This window comes from Prionailurus bengalensis, chromosome F2, assembly GCF_016509475.1.
Source record: "Prionailurus bengalensis isolate Pbe53 chromosome F2, Fcat_Pben_1.1_paternal_pri, whole genome shotgun sequence".
In the NCBI taxonomy this organism is placed as follows: Eukaryota; Metazoa; Chordata; class Mammalia; order Carnivora; family Felidae; genus Prionailurus; species Prionailurus bengalensis.
Window position 1 is genome coordinate 4,916,246 of NC_057353.1, and position 15,175 is coordinate 4,931,420.

Below are 15,175 nucleotides of genomic sequence, written 5' to 3' on the forward strand. Positions count from 1 at the left end.
CCGTCCCCAGCTGTGCACAAGTTACTTAACCACTTTGTGCGAATCTTTTCAGAATGTGTAATGATTAGGATTCTTAACTCACAGAACTGGACTGAGAGTTAAATCATGTACGTAGAGCACTTGAGCAGCTCCCGGCGAACACTGAGCACCGAACAAATGTTAACACATACACACATACACACAGAGTGTTTCGGAGCACCTATGGAAACAGGGAGCAGGCTTGGTGCGTGTCCGGACCCCATGAATCACCTTCTGTTCCATGTAAGGAATTTGAATTCACTTTTTACTTACTTTTCAAAATCCTTATGTTACCAGGGAACGATCGTTTTTCTTGTCTTTGTTTCTTCTCTTTTGCCAGAGTCCCGCTCCAGCGGGAAGGATGAACGGAGTCGGCGAAAAAGTGAAAAAAAAAAAAAACAAAAATAAAAACGGACGCAGGCAACAGCAGTGGGTCGAACTGGCCGCTTTATTGTGGCAAACGCGGCATTATATTTGCCAGTAATTTCCCTGTAGCGTGCGTCATCTATGCTTTCTGGCATTACCTGATTCTAAAAATGTTCCTATGTGTAATCACCCTTTAAGGAATAACATGGTTATTTTCTCATAACGTTCCCTCCTGCCCTTTGCTTATTGATTAATTTCTTACATTATTTTCATGATGTATCTACATTTGTCTATCACCTAAAAGCATTTGCTATGCTGTTTTCGTGAAAGGTCATCTATCTCTCAACACCTCAAGTGGAACAGTTACAGGGACGTGACCTCTTAGTTGTTTCTCTGAACCACTTGTGGCTTGAGGAACAAACGTGTTCGCCTCGGTCCGAGGTGCCAGGAGGGGGCCAAGAAGGCCCTAGAAACCCACGCCTTATACATTCTCAGAGAGACCATGCACCTAGGAACTAATGAACCATTCTGTACTTTAACCGACTAGGTTCGATCATCACCTGGAATGCCTCCTGGGGGCCAAGTGGGCCTAGAGGTCGGAGTAACCTGTGCCCATAGATACACTCCTTAGTTACTGGAGTGGGGCTTTCAAATCCATTTTTTCCTTCCTTGGCTGGGAAATGTATGGGGCTCTCCTTCCTGTAGGTAGAGGAGCCTTTATAGGGGGTGGCAAGGGCTAAATGTAGGGCCGCACAATTTCCTTGCGGACCCTTATTTCTTTCCCAATGGTCCTTTTCCCAGGGGGCCCGTCGAGGGCAATTCCCCAAGAGACAATTCCCCAGGTACTTTTATTAAGGCCAAATTACATAAAAGCGGGAATATAAGAAGCTTCGCTGTCAGCGGGCCGCCCTTCGGTCCCGATCCATCCACCGCCCGGGCCCTGCCGTCAGGCTGGTGGGATTGCTCGGCTTCCGGCACTCTTTCCCCTTGACCCCCTCCACCCTCTACTCCTTTTCTTCTTCCTCCCCTGGCTCTGTGGACTATCTACCCTTTCCTACCGATCTAGATGATCTGAGGGAGATGGAAAAGGGCATGTGGGAGAAAATAAAAGCATTCAGCTTTGCTTTATGTTTGCAGAAGTATCCAGTGAGGTTGTGGAAAATGTTTAGAGTCAAGCTCTTAGCTGCTGGATGATTCAAAATTGATCCAGGGGTGTGCCTGCTTACTGAAAAATTGAAGATCCAGATATGGATTCCTGGCTGTGTGTGGGAATTACTTGGGTGTGTCGAATGCTGTTCCCACAGAATCCAGACAAAATGATCTGTTGATAACACAAAACTCAGTTTACCCTGGCAGAGTCTTTGCAAAGGGGAGATGTTTGTGTGGTCTGGGGGGTCTGATTTAAGGAAGACTTTTTAGTAAGAGTGCAATTGGAATGGGATAGATTCACGACATAACAGTTTAGAAGAGACGCCACAGCAAAGCTGGGTCAAAGTGAGTCTAGAAGAGAGAATAGCCCTTTCGGGCTGGCTGTTGTCCTGAGACGGGTATTTACTCTGAGAGTACCTTGAGCAGTTCCTGTTCAGATAAATGCATTGTGAAGAAGTTCCCGGAACAAATAATGAAAATATTTTCAATTTTTCTCCCTGGGCAGAGATTTCCCGGAATAGTAAACTCATGCTAATGGACACAACCCGATAGTGGAGACATGTCGGAGAGGACAGTGACCTGTGTCCTGGGCACAGCCAGCTGTGTGGGTGGAGATGTTTCTGGTCCTTGAAGGTTCTCCTCTGCGTTTTTGAAATTCAAGTACACCAGTCTTGGAAATAAGTGTTTATACAAGGATGTCCCATGGTTAAAAGTGTGATCCTTTAAAAGCATTATTGAGGTGTCAAATCCCCAAAGTGCGTATCTAGCTCATACATCCGACTCCCGATTTCATCTCAAACCAAATAATCAGTCACAGAAGAAAGATGACTGTATTTATATATGGTAATACATATTTGAGTGGAAAATTGTAAAACAACAGCTGTTTCTTAAGATCAGGGAACTTCACGTTCTCTTTATGTTTTTGAATATTTAATAGCTGGTAAAGGTCAGTGCAGTGGCCTTTTATTGGGCAGAGGTCAATCCCAAACTGTCGAGCACACACGAAGCAGCTGGTGCCAGAATACAGTAATTATGTTGTTTTGCCCTAAAAAAATGAGTTTTTACATTTTCTTTCTTTCTTTCTTTCTTTCTTTCTTTTTTTTTTTTTTTTTTGGCTGTGAATACAATGCGTAGTAAGATTTTCAATCCCAATTCATCAAATAAATTATTAAAGTGTCATATTTTTATGCTACGCCCTTACAAGAGAAATACATCATAAGAGTGTGGTTTAAATGTGAAAATGATGCTTCTGCGAACAACTTTCTCTGGAGTGGTGATTCAAATGACCGCCTCTTGCCCAGCGACTGCGACTTGTGGTGGGGGGGGATGGCGGCCAGCGAGCCAGGGGTTGGCTAAAGGCGGTAATGACGGTCTGCAGAAGGGACAGGAGCTGCCCTCCGGGTCAGAGTTGGGTTGAATCCTGACCCTGGTACCTATCTCCGGGGCCTCAGGCAAACTCTTTTTCCCGTCTGAGCCTCAGGTTTCTATTTGTATAATGTGGATCGTGATCCCATGCACTGTGGCCGTGAAGCATAGGCGAGCCAGCCCAGGGGCTCAAGCCGTCTTAACCAGCTCTTGTTTACCAACCGTGAGGCGGCACCTGACCATTCTAGACCGTCAGTAACTAGACTGATGCCCGTGGACTGGACCTTCCAAAGGTTAGAAAGAGGTCGGATCCTGTCTCCACCTTTTCCCAGTTTTCTGGTCGGGGGCAAGTCAGTCACTTTCTAGAGCACCAGTTTCCTCATCAGTTTAATCGGAAGGGGCGATATTCACTCCATGAATCCGTTTGAGGATTTCAGGAGACGCAGCATCCAAGGCTCCACTGATGGTGTGTGACAGTGTAGACAGCTATTAGCCAATTAAATCTGCTTACTTTGTAATTATCTGCTGAATAATGAGAGGAAATAGCAGGGCACTATTCCCAGAGCGCACTAAAATGGTCATGCTGTATGGGAGGAGAGGTGGAAAACACGAGTTTTGTGACTGTTAAGAAATCATCTAGGTATCATCGCAAGGTTCGTTTTCAGAACTTCTTCCAGCGAGGCAAGTGGGAGATTCATTCGGCGCCTTTCGTTTCGTCCAGGACATCGGTTCAAGTGGAAGCCTTTTAGTTCTGGGCCTGAAGACCCGGGCACCTTCCACGCGGCGGTGGGAACGGCCTCTAGGTGGGAACGTCTTGGGCTGGAAGACAAGCACAACACTCACCGTCAGTTGTTAGGTTCTCCCGGACGGCAGAGGTACAGCGCTGAGCCCAACTGCCTCGCTTCGACGTGGAAAATGTTAACTGTTTGCATGATTATCTCCAGCGGAAATCCGATCCCGCCGTTCCGTGGTCCTGAAGCTTCCGCTGGCATTCTGGAGTCTGCTCCTGGAAATGAACACCCCCCAAGGTGGCCGGTTACAGCGCGGCCCCGGTCGGGCACTCGCCTCCTCGCTTCTCCCGACGTGTTTGATCTGTTCCCTGCCTTAGGCTGCTCTGTTGACGATGGGTCCCACCAGCATGCCTTCGCACATGCAGTTCCTGCTGCCCGCAATGCCTTTCCGCGCACCTGCCCAGGGCCCCTGAAACCGGCGCTTTTCCGGGACCTGAGTTCCCTGTGCCCACTGTCTCCACGGGAGCCTGCACGGCCATCGCGGTAGCCGGTACTCACCTCGTTGTCCCTCGCCGGGCCGACGGGCACGGAAGCCGGAAGCGGGGCCGGCATAAGTGTCCTCCGGTTAAACCTCTGTCGTGTGACTGTATGAGGCCTACCCATCACGCTCTTATTTCCCAGAGGACTCGCGCTCCTCGTCTGGCGTGTTCAGAGACAGGGCCACAGACCCCAGTTACTGATGGAAAATCCCCGTCGGGGCAGGATGCACACACGCTGCGGAGGGTGAGCTGAGAACACGGCCGAGCGGCTTTGCACCTGGTGACCCGTTTTCCCAGGGGGCGTCATGTGCCCGTTCGACGGGAATAACTTTCGTGACCCAGAGCCATGTTGGTCACTAACTGCCGGGCGCCAACCCCCGCCCCGTGGAGGTCCCCCCAAGTGCAACCCGGGGCGTGCCTCTGGGGTTCCCCCCAGACTTCCCTTCGGTCAATTCTGCCTCATTGCACGGAGTACAGGGGTTTTACCACATGGAGTATAACGTCAGCTAGTCCTACAGGTGGGCAAAGCTGGGCAGAAACCGGACAATTAAATGAAGCTGGCTGCGTGACATTAGCGAGGAAGAACACAGAGGCAAAGGAGACGTTCTCGAGAACTCACCATGACTTTCCTTTCCTTTGAGTTCAGCGGGCTTGGATGGATACAGGGATGTACCCAGTCCCCAAAGCGGTTGTGGAACTCGCAGGGTGGGGCCTCTGTCTTCCTGCTTACTAGCTACAGGGGATCTGGTGACCCATTCGTGCCAGTGCAGGTCCCCCCCCCCCCCCGCCCCGAAGGCATCCGCTGGCCCCCATGTGTGTACTGAACCGAAGGCCGAGACAACTGATCAGTTGGCAAAAACTGTCCACTCGGGAAGAGGCCGTCAGCCGAGGGGCCCGGCTGACACAACCGAAAGGCACCAGGGCCCTTCGACTCTGCAGTAGCTCACCTCAGCGGAGCTCCTCGGGGATCGAACTTTCCGTGGCATGGCGACGGTGGGCCGTAGCTAGTGGCCCGAGAAAGATCACAGCACAGCTCATTATCAATTTTTATTTCCTACCATACATCAAACGTACAGCACTGAGCACAATTTCGTTGCTTTGATGTAAGAAATATTAATCGTTTGAAGAAACAGTATACAAACAAGCTACTTGAAATAAAAAAAAAATGCATACATCATTGCCTTTTTGTGGTTTACAAAAGACCCAGTTTACAGTATCTACCATTAACAGAGTTGAAAGGAAAAAAAAAATCAGTGCACATGACAAAACACATCAAGTACCAAGGAGGCAAATAAATACAAACATATTTCACCAAACATTCTGCTCAAACTATGCCAACACAAATAAATTAACCCGAAGCCATAGTAAATTATAGTAATAAATACATAGGTCGGTAAGAGATTTCTTTTAAATTAAATAAAATATATAACAGACTTGTTAAAATATTTAGCAAATTAAACTTTCGTCTTTGTCATAAGTGAACTTACTCGTATGCATCTATCGAGGACTGTATAGCAAAATGTTTGCAAGTACGTAACTTTTAATAGAAAACTTTGTTTGGCGTCCCATTTATAATAGACAGCACATATGGTAGCTCTTCTTTTTTTTAAATTGATTTGTAAATAAACACCGTTCCTACCTAAGAACAGACATCTCATTTTCACTAAACTAAGGTTCGAGGGTTCAAATGAACCCCAATCCGAAGATAAGCCCCACTTAGTACATAACAATGACCACAGTGTCATGGGAGTGGACTTACTGTCGATACTCCTTTCCATTTGTGCAGGTAACAGTAATAACAGTGGAATATATCAAGCCTGTGAGTGCCATCACTTTCAATCTACGTATCCATGAGGCTAATAAAAAATAAACACTTTTGTTAGAGCACAGAAAATGAAGCCCACACTAAGTTCAAGTGTCCATTTACACGGAGGCACATTGCACACGAGGTGTGTGTGCACACCAAAAAGGCAGTTTAGCTGGTTGTCTATACCTTTTTCTTAAAAAAAATAAATATAAAAAAACTTTTGAAACAATGCTTAACTACTTTACAATCCCTGAAATAGACATTGCCTTTACTATAGCAACTACTAAACTCTGATCCACCCGGAAATTCAAGATTGCGGGCTCAATTTCCCGTGTGCGTGAGTGCGTGTGAGTGTGTGTATCTGTGGGTGTTGCGTGGGTGTGAGTTGTGTACACTTTGTAGCGCCTGTTTGGTTTTTATCAGATTGGAAGTTTTCCTGTTGCTTAAGGAGGGTAAGACAACGTCGCCAGTGTTCAAAGCAGTTACTCACATGGGAGTAACGTTCTTTCGCGTGTTCGTGTATTTTCCATTCCTTTCTAGTCCACCCAGTAAGATAAATGCTATTTCAGGGGATATGGTACCTACAAATTCTCCCATTTGGACGTGTTTGTATTTGCTAAGTACAAATCTACACCAATATTGTCACTTGTATAGCGTAGCCACATATGGCAGGGAAGCCTGGCTGGTCACATCAAGCCTTATTTCTCATCTTGGGATAAGAGTTGCCAACTATCTGATACGACTTGAAAAACAGACAGACAAATCTGCATCACTAAAAAAGCTTATGTTTCTTTAAAACATGTCAAATAAATAATCCATAGTAACTAAGACCGTACAGCCAAGTCGAATACTTTGCTGATTGCTATAGTTAATTATTGCTGACAAATTCTGAACAGGCGGTCTTTCAGTACGCTGTGCTTCTGCGAGTGCGCATTTGCCACTAGTGGGCGCTATTTATCTTATTTCTTCCCCGCTCCTCGCCGCAAGCCCGTTTACGGATACAAAAGCCAGTGAAGGGGGGGAAAGAAGTGCGCAGTAAAAATCAAACCGGACCATAGTGCAGTCCTTCGCCAAGGATTTCCTTCTTGCTTTTCGGTTTTCTCATTGAAACCCAGCAAGAAATGTGATGTGAGAGTAGCCTTTCTCTTTAAACTCTATCGGAAAATAAATTAATAAACACACTTGTAAAAATATGGCAGACTTCAAAATGCAGTTAAAAGATAAAAAACTCTTTGATTAGAAATAAATAAAATATAAAAATGTCACATTTATTTTACATATACTTTACAAAAACAAACAAAAATAACCCAAAAGAGTGCAATGAAGAAACAAAATAAAAACATATGAAAATAAATAAGATCTAATCTTTGACTGCATTGCTTTTAATCCACAGAGTCTATCATAGTTCTTCTCTCCTTTTTATGTCAGCTGGGGGGGCGGTGGGGGTGGGGACTAGTGCAATGTTGCAATCGTAAATGCAGTAGGGCCACCCGCGCGCCTTCGCAGCACAGGGGCCCCTTCCAGATCCGGCTGTGTTCCTGCTGTTTGCAATTTCTGTTGCCCCGCGGCGCTGTGGTCCTACACATGGATGCCCTTCACTGCCTGTTTGATACTTTCCAGCAGAGCTTTGCATTCTGGGGAAGAGTCCCGTTCCAGATTGCTGTACATGTCTGTCAGTGTATTTACATATGCTTCAAAATTCTGCTCGCTGATAGGTCCCTAAATGAAGATAAAACACATTGAACGAATCAGAGTGATTGAGGCTGGGACAAAAGGGGGACCGAGTAACACAAAGGGTAGCAATGGGCCCAGAGTCTGAGAGGGAAGGGAAGGGTGCCCGTGGCTGCACGGAGGGTGTCGGGATTCACCTGTTCCGTCTTTACTCCGTTAATGGGCTGGATGTGATGGACTGTCCGGAATTTTGTGCTCAGCTTGGAGCCACACGAGGTGGATGTCTAGCTACTGGGCTGGACCCCTCGAAGCTGCACAACTCCCCTCCAGACGCAGCCTCAGCAACTGCACACGCTCGGCACAGCCCGGACTCCCTGTTTGCCGAAGGTGAACGTCCGAGGGGCTGCGGAGGAATGCTCTGCTGGAACCAGGTGGTTCCTGTGGCAGCACTGGGCTGGGATTGAGGGCTAAGATCGGAGCAAGTTGCTCACAGACCGGGTGGAAATTGTTCCTTTTGCATCCTCAGACGCTTTTTTGTCCATTTTTCCCTCGATGCATTGTGACATCATTGTAATGTACTTTTTATTTTTCTGTTTCTTTCTAGGTAGCATTTCAGATTCGCAAAGTCAGGATCTGCTTGTGCCTTATCCTTTTTGTGTGTTTTGGTAGCTCCTTTGCCTAATGGGGTGCTTCACACAGTGGTCACTTGATACATGTAAGTCACACGCGTGCCAGAAGGGAAATGGATGACACAGGGGGAATGCCACTAACCGCCTCCTGGTGCCTCCATTTCCCCACATTTTTGAAAATGTGTGACACGTGCTTTACTTGCTTCACAAAATGCTTGACGAAAGGACTTTTAAAAGGTCTAAATACGGGGCGCCTGGGTGGCTCAGTTCGTTAAGCATCCTACTTGGGCTCGGGTCATGATCTCACGGTCGGTGAGTTCGAGCCCCGCGTCGGGCTCTGTGCTGACAGCTCAGAGCCTGGAGCCTGCTTCGGATTCTGTGTCTCCCTCTCTCTCTGCCCCTCCCCCGCTCATGCTCTCACGCTTTCAAAAATAAATAAACATTAAAAAATTTAAAAAGAAAGTTTATTTTTGGGGGCACCTGGGTGGCTCAGTCGGTTAAGCGCGGACTTTGGCTCGGGTCATGATCTCACGTTTGTGGGTTCAAGACCCACGTCAGGCTCTGTGCTGACAGCTCGGAGCCTGGAGCCTGCTTCGGATTCTGTGTCTCCCTCTCTCTCTGCCCCTCCCCTGCTCTTGCTCTGTCTCTGTCTCTCTCTCTCAAAAATAAAGCATTTAAAAAGGTCTAAATACTATAAAGGATGTTATTGTTATCGCTGCTATTTAGAAAGCAGGCTCGCTAAATCTGACGGTTGTTTTGTTGTGCTGAGCAAAGTGCTGATTGATTGATTGATTTTTATGTAATTTATTGTCAGGTTCACTAACATACAATGTGCAGTGTGCTCTTGGCATCGGAAGTGGATTCCCGTGACGCATCGCTTCCATACAACCCCCAGTGCTCCTCCCAACAAGTGCCCCCCTCGATGCCCGTCACCCATTTTCCCCACCCCCCCCGCCACCCCCCGCCCCCTTCCACCCTCAGTTTGTTCTGTGTATTTAAACGTCTCTTATGGTTTGCCTCCCTGTCTGTAACTGTTTCTTTTTTCCTTCCCTTCCCCCATGGTCTTCCGTTAAGTTTCCCAACTCACATGTGAGTGAAAACACATGATGTCTGTCTTTCTGTGTCTTATTTCAGCAAAGTGCTGATTTAAATCATGAATGTCATCTAACGACGGTTTCCTGTTTGCCCTGTGTGTTGTGTGTTTCTTGGAGAGTCTGTAACCCGACTACGACCCTGGCGGCAAGGTGAGTAAAGGCCACACGGTAAAGCCGGGTTCACCCGGCTCTTGAACCTTGATCAAATTACACGAACTCTCTGAACTTTGATTTCCTCAGCTACGGAATGCGAATGCCGAGGCTCAGTCTTTGGTGTCTGCGTGTGTGAACGGGTAGTGTAATCAGCCCTAAATCTCACCACTAGAATGCCTTGTAGACAGCTGTATGGGGTACATGGTCCCTTGTATGGTAGTGATTATTTTTATGACGCTTGTGAAGGAAGAGCTACTAATGAATACAAATTCCAAGTAGGAATTACACAAACGTTCATAAATAGTATCATAATAATATCCAATAATTTACCTTGATACTGGCCATAAAGTAATAATTTATTTTCCTTTGTGTTCTCTATTATTACATTATCGATTTTCTTTTTTTATTGTCAAGAGACACATTTGGAATTGAGTCGGATGAGGGCTCCATGCTGGAAAGTGGGGCAAATTGAAGGATTTCGTGCTTTCAGGAAACCCAGTCATCTGTTGTCATTAAACTGCTGCTTCTTTAAATCATTCTGTATACAGAATTTGCAGCTTTAAAAAAACTTGTTCTAAAAATGCACGCATTAATGGAATGAAAAGCATTCAACAATGCAGCCTCTCTTCCAAATGTGTGTTTTATTTGTGAAAACGTGATAGAAACCCGTTATCTCTGCATTTTAAATAGCTGCCAAAACTCAAACACGTTTCGGTCTTGAAAGGATGTCTTGCTCACTTTTTTATTCCGTGGGAGAACTTAAGTATGTTCTTCAGGCTTCGCAGGAAAAAACCCCACCAAATTAAAAAACTTTTTTTTTTAAATGGTTCTTGAGTTGGGTGGCTGGCTTAGGCTTTCCATTTAGAAACAAACTTTGAGTGAGGGGGCTCTGGCCTCCCACATTCGTCTCACATCGTAAAGTGAGACTTGAATCAGCCGCCGCCTCTAAAGGACTCGGGCGAGGTCCACCACGCTCCGCCTTTCTGTAACTTGGCCTGCGGATCCGCCACGGTCCCCGGCGGGGAGGTCGTCGCCGGGCAGCGGCCGTGGCCGGCAGCCCGGCGGCGACCTTGCTTGCGGAGGGGCCGCCTCGGACTTACCATCTGCGGGAGCTGGATGTCCGCGAGGCTGGAGATGAGAGCTTGGCTCAGGCCAGCCAGCTCCTTGAGCAGGCTTTCGTTGTTCTGCTCTATGAGCTTGTTCTCCTCCTCTATGGTCTTCAGGTTGCTCTCCATCGATGTGATCTGCAACGGAAAGGACCTGGGGTAGGAGCGGCCGATCTGGGGGAGCGCGAAAGGCTTCTCTCCCCGGGGGAAGGGCGCCTGCTCACCCTCACTGCCGAGGAGCGCGTGCCCCCCGGCTTCTCCTCCCCAGACCGCAGCCCACGCGACCACGCCAAGTCTTGGGATCACATCGCCAAGTTTACATCTCCAGCCCGCACTTCTCCCGTGAGTCGCCGCTTCCGCCTCTCCGCGTGGCCGGACGGTGGCCGTCTCCAGCTCAGCAGGTGCAAGAGGGAGCCTTCGCTGCTCCCCCCAATCCCGCTCCGCACGCAGTCCTCGCCTACCCAAACGGTAGCAACTTGAACCTCGCGCAGCCCTTCCAGGTGTCCCCGAAGGCTCTCTTTCTCTCTCACTGCACACCCACGGGGCTCCTCCTTCGGGGTCTCCGAGATGGACACCGTCCCCACCTGCACTGCCGGCCCCTGGGTCCACCCCCTGGAGTGACCGTGGATGCCTTCTCACAGGTGGCCCTGCACCTGGCTTGGCCCCACGCAATCTCGTCTTGGCTCGTCTTCAACAGTTACCAATACCAGTCTCTTCAAATGTAAGCCCGAAAATAGATCAAATATGATGGATTTATTGACTGATACTGGCTCAAAACCCCGTAATGGTTCTGCATTAAAGCCAAAATTAAAACCAATGGTTCTGGGGCACTTGGGTGGCTTGGTGGGTTAAGCGTCCAACTTCGGCTCAGGTCATGATCTCACGGTCTGTGAGCTCGAGCCCCACGTGGGGCTCTGTGCTGACAGCTCGGGGCCTGGAGCCCGCTTCGGATTCTGTGTCTCCCTCTCTCTCTGACCCTCCCCCATTCATGCTCTGTCTCTCTCTGTCTCAAAAATAAACATTAAAATAATAATAATAATAATAATAATAAAAACCCAATGGTTCTGCAATAAAAACCAAGCTCTTTAAACGGGCCTCTGGGATGCTCCATGGGTGACCTCTCTTGGGATCCCCACCTCGTTCACTCACCTGCACATGCTCCCCTCTGCTATTTCTCAGAACTCTGGGCCTTCTCAGGATTTAGGGTTTTTGCACTTGTGGTTTTTACGGTTTGAAATGCTCTGCCCCCATACCTGTTTGACGACCCCCTTCAGCTTCTCAAGTCTTTGTCAGCACATTTCCTTCTTCCCAGGCCCAGGTTAAAATCCGGCCACCTCTCCCTGTCCCCTTGTCTCACACAATGTAATTTGTCATGTACGATTTTTTTATCCTGTATCTCCCCCTTCTAGACTTTAAGCTCGTTGAGGGCAGAGGTCTTGCTTGCTTCACGAATGGTTCCCAAGAGGAGTCCCCATGATTTGTAAACCAATGCGTCAAGCTCTTTTGTATACCTGCTAGCTATTAAAGGAAGATTATAAAACTGGTCACGGTGGCTTAGGAAACCAAGTTCTGTTTGAAGCCACAGTGAGTGAGGACTTCTGAGAGTCAGATAACCAGAAAGGCCCTAAAACCCCATGTTTCAGGAGAAGACAGAAGGGGGGAAGAAACTTCTGCCCAGGCTTTGTCTCATTATTCTCATCCCTCTGCCTTGCTGCAATACGGTCATTATTCGTGTTTAAAAAAAAAAAAAAAATCCTGGACTGAACTTTTAATTTCCATTTGGATACATTTAGTCAGGGGGTGGGGCAGACATAACACAGGAGATTACAGAACTGGGAAACTGCTTGGGTTTTTTCAGTAAACACTCTGTCCAGGAAAATCTCCAGAAAGACCTGTTTCTAACAAACACACGTTCAGAGGTGTTCCAGAAAAAGTAAATGGGAAAAGTTGCTCTGTTTTATTTGAGTTTTGAATAAAACTAAGTCTTCTTGTGTCTTTTCGTGACAATTTTTCTAAATCACCGGGTGTTCTGCGGGACTCTAATTACAGGACGATCGGCTTTGCTTCTAAATCCTTTAACGCACCCAAGACAAACGCACGAGTAGCTTTGCCTCCAGCTACCAAACCAGTGGTGGCCCGGGGTGACCGTCCTACCTACCCAAGCTTTGTAATATGGTGTCACCGAGGCACGCTCAGTGTATTCATAGTAAGGTAACGGTTTATCTTTCATCACAGGGTTTAACTGTTCAGTGTTTTGCCCCCACTAATGGTCGTGATCACTTTAAAGACAACGAATAGCTTTCTGTCGTTTTGTTGTTTTTACCTGCGTCTGGAGTTTCATCATATCTGCTTCAATTTTAAGGTTGGATTCATTCAGTTCTTTTATTTCTTCATCCAGGTGCCGAATTTCTTCATCACTCTCTATACCTACAAAGAGTCAGACCCTCTTGAGTGCAAACGGAAATGTGAGACAATGAGAATACAAGTCATTTTATGTTTCGTTTGTGGTTTGCTAAGTGAAAATTAGTGTTAATTCGAAATGCTGAATTTTTACCCTGACCCATATCCAAGATTCTAAAAGAGCGGGCTCCAGAGTTACAAGATGGGATTTCTTTGTGAGACGAGGGAGTAGAAAAGAGCTTTTTCTACTTTCCTACATTTCTACATTCTGCCCTGGGGTTACTACCCCGGAAAAGAGTCCCTTGTCCCCTGAAGGTGAGCCTCCCATGCTCTGTGACCCAGCAACTCCATTCCCAGGTCCACACCCGAGACAAACGGCCGCCTGTGTGCAATGGGAGGCGGGCATGAGACGTACGCGGCACATTCACAAAAGCCCAACCTGGCAACACACGGCACGCCCACCAAAAAGAACGAGAACAACGCTTACCAATATAATGTTAAAACGAACCCATAAGCCCTGAAGCTTTCCACAAAGCAGGAAAGACCAGGTGGCCATTTTGTGGGCACGTACTGCCTTATTGTAAGGAATTGAGTGCCTGGATCAAAACGGGCCAAGCGGGCACCAACGAAGAGAGTACTTCACAAGATCGATCTAACACTGGGCTCCGAGATTCAGTAAAGAAGAAAAGCGAACCGACAGCTAAGATCCCGGCAGTTCAGGACCTCGATCGTTTTGAATATGAGTCAACCGTGGGACACGGCTCCTAAGAAAAAATACACAATTCCCCAGGACCACGCTAATGGTTCTGTAACATCCGGGATACGGGACTCAGGATTTATTCCGAACTGGCTGGCTGCATCTGGAGAATTCCGAGCACCGAGCTCAACTGGCTGCTACCTTAGACAGGATCTTCTTCAGACAACTGGGTCTGAGATACTTGATTTGGATGACACCAGGGAGCGCAGATTCCCAATTAAACATGTTTCGAGTGCTCTAAGCACTTGGCATTTTTCTGATTTCAGCAGACAAAAACTTCTGTTGCTGTATTTCTTTGTCAAATTGTTTTTCCTTTCTGTCTCTTTGGAATAAAATTCCACTTCAGAAAATGGGATTTTCTTACATAGTATCTGGTGAGGCAGACCCTAAGTCTGATAAAAGATGAAGACCTGGGAAGGAAACACACGCGGTGCTTTGAGAACCCTCACTGGGGAAGGCTCTTTTGATCTGAGCCTTTACCACTACAAAAAAGGCAGGCCCATGAAAAGCTTGGGACCCGGGTGGGATGAGCATCCCGGGGGACGGAGTAGAAAGCACAGAGGCCTGGGGTGGGAAGGCAATGAATGGGAAGGTCTGCTCCCTGGACTGTAAGAAGGCCCCCGTGAATGAACACACGGTGAGTGACGAAAGCAGGCCACCTCACAAAGAGCTTGGGTTTATTCTCGGGCAGTGGAAACCCGTGAAGAGTTTTAAGCAGGGGAATTGATGCGATCTGGTTGGCTTTTCAAAAGCATAGCTCAGTCCTGAGTAGAGGATGCGGTGAAAGGGAGCCGGTAGAAACCAGGAGACTGGTTAGGAGATTATCCCTGGGGTCCTGGCTCGTCGGATGGCCCTTTGCCCCGTGGCAGTGGAAGCAGGGCTGACGGAGTGCACTCAAATAGAACTTGCAGGTAGGATTTGCAATACTTGTGATGGATGGAAGAAAGGGGATGAGTGAACAGAGGCCTCGAGGAAGACCATTTGTTTCTGCTCAAGCAGCTGGCGACTAGTGGCATCCCTGGGATGAGGAAGGCCAGCGGAATGGCAGCTTCCAGAGGGAAAACCAAAGGCTTAATTTTGGCTAAGTCATGGATGCTTGCGAGAAGACTCTGACAGCCCCGATTCTCGGAACTGAGATCTAGTTAGGATTGCGTTCCCCTGGCATCCAATGAGAGTGAGAACGCTCACGTCTCTTGACCACGATGGGGCCATTTAGAAGATGCCTCGTAACAAAAGGTACCTGGACACCTATGGGAAAGGTATGATTTGGAGATGAGATCTCACAAAAGGGTAGTAGCATAAATTCTCCATAATTCCGTAAATTCCATAAATCCTCACGCAATTAATGAGTACATGAACTAATGTTTTCATTATGACTTCTGGGACTGGG

The 15,175-nt window shown here is 47.5% G+C and overlaps 1 protein-coding gene and 1 long non-coding RNA gene across 14 annotated transcripts in view; one reads left to right on the forward strand and one right to left on the reverse strand.

Annotated features, from left to right (window-relative positions):
• The window catches only part of LOC122495406, a 244,766-nt gene that overhangs the window by 220,047 nt on the left and 9,544 nt on the right, over positions 1-15,175 (forward strand). For 3 of the 4 annotated variants that reach the window (XR_006300435.1, XR_006300434.1, XR_006300437.1), the window contains exon 4: positions 9,410-9,519. This is a non-coding gene — a long non-coding RNA (uncharacterized LOC122495406). Of the gene's footprint in view, positions 1-9,409; positions 9,520-10,745; positions 11,350-12,677; positions 12,840-13,026; positions 13,094-15,175 lie in introns of all 4 variants that reach the window. The other variant, XR_006300436.1, reaches the window with a different exon arrangement.
• ST18 (ST18 C2H2C-type zinc finger transcription factor) overlaps positions 5,203-15,175 on the reverse strand; it is a 142,543-nt gene continuing 132,570 nt past the window's right edge. For all 10 annotated transcript variants that reach the window (XM_043601059.1, XM_043601058.1, XM_043601055.1 and 7 more), the window contains 3 exons: positions 12,952-13,055; positions 10,623-10,766; positions 5,203-7,694 (listed from right to left, as the gene is read on the reverse strand). In XM_043601059.1, coding sequence (XP_043456994.1) covers positions 7,554-7,694; positions 10,623-10,766; positions 12,952-13,055 — 389 coding nt within the window. In that variant the 3' untranslated portion in view covers positions 5,203-7,553. The remainder of the gene's footprint in view (positions 7,695-10,622; positions 10,767-12,951; positions 13,056-15,175) is intronic.